The sequence below is a fragment of the Amblyomma mixtum genome, chromosome 3, assembly GCF_055824585.1.
Source record: "Amblyomma mixtum isolate Tamu chromosome 3, ASM5582458v1, whole genome shotgun sequence".
NCBI classification, from domain to species: domain Eukaryota; kingdom Metazoa; phylum Arthropoda; class Arachnida; order Ixodida; family Ixodidae; genus Amblyomma; species Amblyomma mixtum.
Window position 1 is genome coordinate 263,211,055 of NC_143014.1, and position 10,302 is coordinate 263,221,356.

The 10,302-nt window shown below is 44.7% G+C and overlaps 1 protein-coding gene across 3 annotated transcripts; it reads right to left on the reverse strand.

Moving 5' to 3' along the window:
* Positions 1-1,203: 1,203 nt before the first annotated feature.
* LOC149354603 (uncharacterized) lies at positions 1,204-9,163 on the reverse strand. 3 transcript variants are annotated; one of them, XM_089583436.1, is made up of 6 exons: positions 8,661-9,163; positions 8,536-8,577; positions 6,328-6,411; positions 4,376-4,623; positions 2,104-2,263; positions 1,204-1,551 (listed from the first exon to the last, which is right to left on the reverse strand). In XM_089583436.1, the coding sequence occupies exons 1-6, from the start codon at positions 8,767-8,769 to the stop codon at positions 1,232-1,234; spliced, it is 963 nt and encodes a 320-aa protein (XP_089439562.1). In that variant the 5' UTR covers positions 8,770-9,163; the 3' UTR covers positions 1,204-1,231. The 3 variants fall into 3 exon arrangements, with proteins under 3 accessions (XP_089439562.1, XP_089439563.1, XP_089439561.1); XM_089583437.1 differs by having other exon boundaries at positions 2,149-2,263; positions 6,325-6,411; positions 8,661-9,162; XM_089583435.1 differs by having other exon boundaries at positions 6,325-6,411; positions 8,661-9,162.
* Positions 9,164-10,302: the final 1,139 nt, after the last annotated feature.

Below are 10,302 nucleotides of genomic sequence, written 5' to 3' on the forward strand. Positions count from 1 at the left end.
GGTTAGGACAGATGAGGAGTATGCAGTGCTAAACTCGGGTACGTACTGAGCTACCATGGATTAGCGGACAAACGAGAAGTAGGTGTGGATTTCTCTTCACTGAGGATGCAGCTTGCTGGCACAATGGGCCTCCAAGCCGCATACTGCAGCTTTGTCTCTTGTGTCCCCTCTGGAAGATATAGCCGCCGCGGTGGCTCAGTGGCTATGGTGCTCGGCTGCTGTCCCGAAAGACGCGGGTTCGATCCCGGCCGCGGCGGTTGAATTTCTTTGGAGGAGAAATTCGAGGCCCGTGTACTGTGCGATGTCAGTGCACGTTAAAGAACCCCAGGTGGTCAAAATTTCCGGAGCCCTCCACTACGGCGTCTCTCATAGCCTTAGTCGCTTTGGGACGTTAAACCCCATAAACCAACCAACCAACCAACCTCTGGAAGATATATTCTGTGAGATGCAAAGAATTTTCGATTTTCCATTTTCTACATAAATGAGTTCCATACTAATAACGGGAGGGTGGCAGCTATCGTAATTAGGCTTAGTAAGAGGTGCGTGCTGAAGGCAGTGCATGCATATTCGCCTACATCCAGCCATAATGATCGTTGAAAGTATCTATCCCAAGCAGCACACCAACAATGGACCGACGCTGGCATAATGCTGGTCAAAACCGGCTCGAAAGTCGTACCGACGTCGGCATTGGGGCAAAAAGTTACTTTTTCCAACCTTGGCCTGATGTTCGGACCAACACTGAACCGATATTCATGCCACTATCAGACCACTGTTCAGCCGCTCTACCAACACTGAACCGACATTCATGCCACTCTCAGACCACTGTTCAGCCGCTCTACCAACACTGAACCGACATTCACGCCGCTATTGTACCCACTTTCAGCCGCTCTACCAACACTGAACCGACATTCATGCCACTATCAGACCACTGTTCAGCCGCTCTACCAACACTGAACCGACATTCATGCCGCTATTGTACCCACTTTCAGCCGCTCTACCAACACCAGCTTGACATACCACAATTAGGCCACTGTTCAGCCTTTCTGCTAACGCTTGCCCGAAGTTTATGCCATTGCATTTCCAGTTCAGCGAATATTCACATTCCAGTTAATGTTCGCATTGGGAAAGCCATGGGTTTTGGCATTGCAAAGCTGCAATCATCTCTTCTATACACATGCACAACAAAATGAGGCAACGAAAGAATCCAACTGAGAAACAATTTATTAAATAATTAGGCACCGTGGCTGGGGACGCGCGGTTGCGCGAGTCCTGCGAGGGCCGCGCAGGAGGCGGGACCTTGGGAAGGAGCCAGGGCCGCGCGGGAGGAGGATTTCTGGGAGGTGGGGGCCGCTTGGGGAAGGGAGGGCACTGTGCTGGGGGCTGAAGCACAGGGGCTCGCAGTGGTTGCCAGGCCGGCAGCGGTACTTGGCAGAAACGCTTCGGCAAAACGCCTTTTGCGTCCGCCGCCACGGTCCACTGAACCTGGCAACCACTTCCTAATAAACCCCTGCGCTTCCACCACATCCGCCCCCGTCTTCTCACAGATGGCATCTGCATAAGATAAGCGTTCATTTTAGGCCAGCAGAAAAAGTTTGCTCGTTAACAGAAATCAAGATTATTTCCGCAACAGAGAAAACAGAAAAGGCCACAAGTACATGTTAACTCAAAGTGCGTGCCAGAATGAAAGGACTACAGTATCCAAATACAACTTGAGGAGAAAATCCACCTGAAAGCTCTTCTAACCAACTGTATAAAGCTGCTGCGACATCACGGTCGACCACTTTGCACTACTAACATATGGGAGCACAAATGGCTGGCAGATACAAGGCACGACTACGATCCATGACAAGAGATGGATGTGACTGATGGGAGGGCTTTCTTTGAAAGGCATCTGCTGACTCATATATCTTCAGATGCACATGGAAGAAAACTGCAGATGACTACCCCCATAAAAACAGTAACAAAATATTCACCTGTAATGAAAAAGAAAACTGGTAAAGTATCAACTGAAAAGAAGAAAAGAAAACAAAGCGCAGCAGAACCTGGTGCATGTTCTTCCACTCATCTTTTAAAATTCAGTTAAAAGCTACTGCAACAACATACCTGTTGCCACCTTGCATAACTTGAGGGCAATAAATGACCACTTGCCCTTGCGGCCATGGAGGCTGTACATCCTCTGTACAGCCACCCCTATGATGGCGGTCATTATGTTGGAGCCCACCTCCCTCAGGCCCTTGCCCCCCAGGCGGACCAGCTGCTTTCGCTGAAAAGAAACACCACAGGTGCACAAGCTATTAGGCACAAACATCAATTATAATTTCATTTAGTTTAGCAGAATCGAATAGCTAAGACAATTGTGTGACTACCTGTCAACAGCCCATGCGAGTACCTACAATCATAATGCATAATTTCTGTATGATACAATAGCTTGACTAGTTGCTACCAGCAGAAAGCACCACCACCAATATGGACATTCTTTTTTTTCCCAGTTTACTAAGAGCAGGGAAACTTTAGCGATTAAGCAAAGGTGGCCAACTCCTACCCATTATGCTTTGCATCTTGGGCATTATTATATTATAACTATAATGCTTTTTGCAGATATCTATGTACTGGATGTGTTTTCTCTGCACAGCCGTTACGCTAAAATTGATTTGGTTTGTAGAACTTAAAGTTCCAAAGTGACTCAGGCTATGATGAGGGACACCATAGTGGAGGGCTCCGGAAGTTTCGACCACGTGGGGTCTTTAACATGCGCCACTGACATCACACTGCACACGGGCGCCTTGCTTTTCGCCTCCATGGAAAACTGGCCATCACAGCTGGGTTTGAACCTGAGTCTTTGGGTTCAGCAGTCGAGTGCCCTAACCACTGAGCCACCATGGCGGGGCTCACTACCCTGAAATTGAGCAGTCTAATTAATGCTATACAAAGGGCGCTTATTTAAATCCCCAAGCACCTGAGTAAAGCTGCGTGCTTAGCAACCACATTTAATTAAACGATGTTGCTTGTTTTTGGCAGCAGATTAAGTAATGAAATGTGCATAATGTGAGCAAAATACAGGGAAGAGGTGGGTTAAAGCTGCCCCATTATTTGGGAAACCTAGCCGAAATTAAAGACGCGCTGAGAGAGGACCAACTTCCAGCTGTGTTCACAGCAGTTCATGCAACAGTATATTAACCGAAAGCTCAGCTTCCTGTAAAACAGATCTTACAACATCCTTAATGTTAGCTACAAAGTCCACTGCTGAACTAAATTAAAACAGCACAACAATAAATGACAAATGTAAGGAAAATGAGGGGCTCGTTATGAGACACCTACGAAGAAAGGCAGCCACAGGCAACAAAAGCATAGGGGATTTTTTTTTGCTGTTGATCGATGTAAAACAATAATGTAATCACAGAAATATTTGACTGAGAAAAAAAATTTGTTGGAACCAAGTCTGTTATGCAACGACCGGCCACTGGCAGAGCTCTGGAAAACTACATCGAATGACATTGAGTGACACCATCTGAGAGCAACTGCCCCAAAAAAGCCTGTGACTGCACCGCCAAATACCAAGCTACTACAAGATGTGACAGGTGCAATGCTTCGCACAGAACCAGCATCAGTAGCTTGGTTTGCTGTTTAGCGCTCCTTCTCGCCTAAACGCTCTGATGCGACAGCAGTCTCGCAGGTGGCATTTTCTTTGCATTGCGTGGCTGAAACATGATGTGACAACTGGCACTTGCCGTAAGCAATATTGCGAGCGCCACATGTTCAGCACTGCTACTGAGCCCAACAAATTGATAGGAGCCAAAGAGCAGATAAAGAGAGTCCCCTAACAGCTGTCCCGACACGTGATGCAGTTTTTGCAAGCTCTGCTACCGGCTGGGCATTGCGTACCACTTTTGCTTCCAACAGTAAATCTCACCACACAAGGAATCGACAGGGCGTTCCAGTGAACACTCTCAAAAATTCCTAAAGAAGCGCAAGTTCGATATGGGAAAACAATTTTTTTTTTTGGAGGAACGATCTCTCAGCAGTGGTGGACATAATTTACTGCATAACTGTGCGTGTGTACCTGCAAATATTTCTTCTATTTTGAACTCCCTATTCTTAGGAATTCCTGAAAATGTTCACTGAAACAGCCAGTGTGTATATCAGCAAGCAACTTTCATGAACAAGACATTTACATTAACAAAACACACTGTGACAGCACACTCCAGCACAACAGTAGGAATTATATCTATGAAGAGCATGTTATTCACAGAGCACGGCATGCAAACACTCTTGGAGCTCAAGATTTCTTCACAAACCTCGCAATTACATTATGCATGCAAATCGTTAGTAGGCATTCATTTTTTCCAGACACGAATTATCAGAAACATTAAATCACCAGTCCAGCAGCCACGCTGTCGTCCTGGACGGCAGCTTCCACAGTGTCCAACTCCAGTGGGGAGAATGCGGGCAGTGCAAGGGTGGGAGGCGGTGGCGAGGGGGACACTGGCCGAGTCCTCTGCTCCAGCTGCCGGTCCGACCGCAGCAGCACATGATCCTCCAGCCTTTGTAACCGCTGCATTAAGTCGCGCTGCTGCTGTCGGACCTCCAGCACCAGGCACATCAGCTTCAGCAGGGTAGCTGAAACTGAAGCAATCAACAATTTCAGTGAGAGCAGGGTTAACCTGGGCGCAATAATATCATTTGCGCACTGAGGTACAATAAAGAACAGTATGAGGCTAACAGTAGGCAGCAACACACTCTGTACTATGCTCCTAAACTTCCACCAGTTTTTATCCTCCAGGACACTTCTAATTCATGTTCTATTCCTTGCTAGCCTAATTTAAATGCCATAAATGTCACCATGCACCGACAAACCCCTAGGTGAAATGGAGCTGCTCTATGTGTGATAGCTAGCACAGAACCTGCAGCCTTGTTGTGTAAAGGACTTCTCAGTCTATGAGCTTCGCCAATTTTTACATTGCTTCATGGGCATTTCCACTGCTATTGCACCATGGCAGAGATGGCAGCAGTTAGTCGCAAATGGATTCTTCCAGTGTCATGAGAAGCATGTGCTAATAGAAGCGAGAAAGCAGAGCAGGCCTGTGCCCTTAATATAGCATTGCACCATTTGGAAAGTATTGCTCACGGCAAAACCCACATTGGCCAAAATGCTGGAGGTAGACATCTGTTCTAACTGCAAGTGCTGGCAGGGATCAATGCATTAAAACTGCAACAAAGATAGCCCTTATGGAATTATAGCCCTTAGCTGACAGGCGAAATGCAACAAAGAGATGGACCAAATGTTTCTTGCTAGGCACAGGAGGTGCCAAACCGTTGAGGCATAAAACAAGGTCACATTTATCTCTTACCACGCATCCATTTTGCTGCAGGCAAGACAAGACTAGGAGCCAGCTGATGTGCTCCACAAGGCAGTTAGGCTGTTCAGTTCTTTCCTAAGCAAGAGGTCCTCCTTCAGAGCATGCCACTATTATCGGCTGCTTATCTCCTTCAGCACCCTTTATGGGAGCTTTGTGATAGCGCAATTAATTTTTTTTCAGCACATTTTGCTGCATCCAAGGCACTGCATTGACTTCCAACCAGTAAACTTTTAAAATACTTTGAAAGACAATGAAAAATTACAATATGGGCCTTGCTGACCAACCGCGACCAAGCGACCAAATTATGCTGGTAAGGAAACAAATGCACAGAACATGGGACTACTGTGTAGAGTGCAATTCGTAGGAGTGGCTTCCTGGTGGTGATGTAGGCCGAGAGAGGCAACAGAAATGCCAGGATCCAAAAGAACCCAACAAAAGCACAACATACAGCTCTTGGGAAGGGCACAGAACAACCACTCCACTATGAATCACAAGAGGAGAAAGCAATGGAAGTACTAGGTTGTAAATTCCAGTACCACTTCAGTTCAATACAATCGTTTTTGAGAAATACATGTGATGATTTTCAGAGTGACCCCTTTCAAAGCACATAGTTTGAAACTAGAAATGTGCTCCTAGCACCGTTTCAAGAGCCACTGAGGAGAACTCCGTGCAAATATCTTCCTGAATAAGTATATTCTCTAGGTCTTTCTGGGCCCGTTGACTGCTGCTCGGCAGCAGCAGGTACAATGAGAAATTTAAAATTTGCTGTTTTTCTTTAAGGCAAAGCAGATCTAGCTTCTATATTTTGTTGTGTCACTTGATACTAGACAAAATAGGAGTGTAATTAAAAGAAAGGAACACAGTGAAAAGACGGGACAAGCAGCATTTGTTCTGTCCTCTCACTGTGTCCCCATGTTTGGCTTGCATTTCTCTTTTTGCACAAAAGTAAACAAAGTGAAAATCTCACCATCAACAGTCCCAGCTGTCGACCCCTCCAGCTTGCTGGGTGGCGCACTGTTTTCGTTCACGCTCTCCCCAGCGTGATTCAGTGGGGCTGGAGATGAACATGCGTCATTGATGGCAATCCAGGAAGTACAGAACACACTACTGTGTACAACCACAATGTCACATTTCTATCCTAATTGAATGCAGAAATGCTACTTCAGGATATTTTTGGAGAAGGGACAGAACAGTTGCATGGCCAGGCTGTTTTGCATACAGGTGATCTTTTTAAAACACAATAGACACAAAATTACGAAGTTCAGAAACAAATTCCTGGTTATATAGAGATGCCCCCCAGGCAATAGTAACACTTCCTTTGGCCGAAAAGATATTTTAATTTGGTTTCAATCACAGGCTGTACAAAGACTTCATAATTCAAAACCCATCAAAACCGACACCTCCATGACAAGTAGTTGACGTGACAAACAATGTCACATCATGCAGATACCTATGACACATAAAAGAACGTTGTGATCCGACTGCGGCGGCGCGTTTCGATGGAGGCGAAACGCAAGAGGTGCCCGTGTGCTGTGCGATGTCAGTGCACGTTGAAGATCCCCAGTCGGCTGAAATTATCCCAGGGCGCTATGGCACCTCCTTCTTCCTTTCTTCTCACACTCCCTCCTTTATCCCTTCTCTTATGAATGTCCACCGAAATGCGAGAGAATTACTGCACCACTTTCTTTCCTGAAAAATCAGTTTTCAATTTTTTAAATATGTGTCTATAGTACTTCAATAATTACATTTCTCATGCACCAGCATGGTGCATTGGTACCGTATTTTCCGGTGTATAAGACGCGGCTTTTTTCAAAAATCTTGCTGGTGCGTCCTATACAAGGGTGCGTCTTATATGCGAATTTTTCGTTTTTTTTTTAGAGAGTTCAGAAATTACTCAGGTTCATGTTCAAGCCTTTTTTACCGAAAAAATATCACTAGCAATGAAGCGGTTGTAACACGGTTAATAATTCAATACGGGGACCACCGTGCGCAACTTTTTTTAGGTGAACTTTATCATGAAACGACGGGGATGACGACTTCCAGGATCACAAACACACCACCGTTTCGGAGGCCCCAAGCAAAAGTAATGTGAAATGCCAAAAGATGACGACAATCACGCTTCTCGCCATTGTCAAGACAAGCCAGGACAAGCCGGCGTTCTTTTTTCAGCCACCCTTTGCCACTTTGTTTGCTCCATGTACGTAGTGCGAAGAGAATATTTCAGTCGCGTTGCCACCAGAAATGGGCGAACTTTTTGATAGCGCATCCGAAGGTGAAGACTTCGAAGGTTTTAAGTAGAAATAAAATGTTCTTATGGACATGTGGGAGAGTTTTTTCGTTTTTCTTTCTTTTTTTCCAAAACGTGGGCAGGAATGACGTGAGTGTTGCCTTTTTCGACCACTTAGCGTTGCTTAAGAATTTCTCACAAGTACGGTGAATTTCGTGATGGTCGCGCAAGCGTGTTTAATTGATCCTCACTAGCCCAACTGGGAAAACTGGGGTGCGTCTTATATAAGGGTGCGTCTTATATAGCAACTTTTTCAATTACAGCCTGCATATATGGCGGGTGCGTCTTATACACTGGAAAATGCGGTTCATTTAAGGACACAAAAGAAACTGTCATGGCGAAACCAAAAACAGAGAGCGGAATATATGTCATGTGAATAGAAACCTGTTCGCAGTACTGTTAACGTGGGTAAGAGAGTTTGCCACGAAATGGTTACTGGCAGATTCACTGCTGATCTGAGAGCATGGCAAATGTAAAAAGCTGATGCCAAGTCTGAGCACGTTCCATTTCTCTGCAAGTGCAATTAGCTACGGTGGAGTTTTTTTCCCAGATTTTGCAAGCATACTACCATAAATCCCCAATCAAAACTAACACAATGTCGACCTTACATTAAATAGAAATGAGAAATGGTGTTTTAGTTTTAAGGCGGTTAACATCCAAAGGCGACTCAGGCTATGAGGGACGCCATAGTGAAGGGCTCCGGAAATTTCGACCACCTGGGGTTCTTCAACGTGCACTGACATCGCACAGCACACGGGCCTCTAGAATTTCGCCTCCATCAAAATTCGACCGCCTTGGCCGGGATCGAACCCGCGTCTTTCGGGTCAGCAGCCGAGCGCCGTAACCACTGAGCCACCGCGGCGGCTTAACAAATGAGAATTCATGTCTTACGTGGTGACGGCAGCTGTACAACATCGTTGTGGCCCTCATTTCCTAAAAAAGAATTGCACATGAACGTCTTGTTGAGTATGCAAAATAATTTCTCATCAATAAAGAAATATGAGAATTTCAATTACCAGAAACTGCCGAGCTTTCTAGGGCTGAAGTGAACTCGTAGCGCCGCACCTTTTTTTCGGCGCTCTTGTAGGATCCTGCAAACATTCTCAATATCTCGACAAAAACCATGTCATCTCCAAGCAACAGTACGGATTTAAAAAAAAAACAAAACAACTGAGGCCGCCTTACTGGAAATCAAAGAAAAGCTAATTGAAAATATAGAAAATAAACTGCTAACAGTTGGCATATTCCTTGATATGAGGAAAGCGTTTGACTCGGTTAACCATAAGATATTGCTTGAAAAAATGCAGTGTTATGGAATACGCGGCGTTCCTTTAACCTTATTTGCTAGCTACCTTGACAACCGATCTCAAACAACTATCATTAACGGTATTTCATCTGGGATCGGTCAGATTGTGTCTGGTGTGCCACAGGGCTCCGTTCTAGGACCAACGTTGTTCTTATTATATATTAATGATATCGTCAACCTTCATCCAGCAGACATTATAATCTATGCAGACGATACTAACGTATTTTTTTTCAGGGCAAGATAGTAATATTTTGCAAGCAGCCTCCAATAGTTGGTAATCCCAATTGTCTGTTTGGTTAAAATCAAATAGGTTAGAACTTAATGTCAGGAAAACAAAGTACATACTGTTTAGAGCCAAAAATCAGGAAGTTCCGAACAACTTCCAAATTCACTTCGAGCAAGCTCCTATAACTCGTGTCAGCTCTACAATGTTCCTTGGAGTCATTTTTGAAGAACATTTACTCTGGACAGATCGTGTAAACTACATTTGCACTAAAATGGCTCGCTCTGTTGGTATCCTAAATAAATTTCACACAATACTGCCTCGAAAATTCAAACTACAAATTTATTTCTCTCTAGTCTTTTCGCATGTACAATATTGTTTGTTGATCTGGGGAACGACTACCTCAACCAATTTTGTGAAAGTACTTACTTTACAAAAAAGAGCTGTACGAGCGATTGATAACTTACATTACAGTGAGAGCACGGGTCCTTCCTTCCTCAACCATAGACTGCTAACCATCACGGCCGCTTACCACAAGAAGCTTGCTGTTTATATCAGAAACCTTATGAAAGGAAACTGGCAGACTTTCGAGAGCACATATTTAATTGCCCAAACAGCATACAGTCTTAGGCACCCTCAATACCATGCACCAAAATCTCGTACAAACTATGGGTTTCAAAAACTAACTCACATAATTCCTCATAATTAAACACGTATCCATACTTAACAGAATTGTCACTACAAAATATGTCCGAGGGCTGCTTTGCTGACTTGATGCCCGTTCAGCTGCCTGTATAGCAACACTCAGGCCAACAGACTATCAGTTTGAAAGCCTGTGAAACACTCATGTGGCAGAGGCATTGTTTTATTTACAATTAAAAGTGTGATTCTGGTTTCTAGGATTTAACAGCTTTAAGCTATGAAGAATGACGTAGCGGAAGACTCCAGATTAATTTAGACCACATGGGGTTGTTTAACATGCACTGATATTACACAGCACAAGCGCATTCTGCACTGCTCCATTTCACCACAGACAGGATGTAACCTGGGCCCTCGGCTCAGCAGCATGGACCACTCAGCCACTGCGACAGGCTAACAATTCAAACTGAACTAAATGTAAACAGCTGGA

Excerpts from the sequence above, each read along its gene's own strand:
- LOC149354603 (XM_089583435.1), bottom strand. The coding sequence starts at position 8,769 with ATGGTTTTTGTCGAGATATTGAGAATGTTTGCAGGATCCTACAAGAGC. Across the intron at positions 6,412-8,535 it reads TGTACAGCTGCCGTCACCAC|CCCCACTGAATCACGCTGGG; the intron begins GTAAGACATGAA and ends GTTCATCTCCAG. Across the intron at positions 4,624-6,324 it reads GACAGCTGGGACTGTTGATG|TTTCAGCTACCCTGCTGAAG; the intron begins GTGAGATTTTCA and ends TGATTGCTTCAG.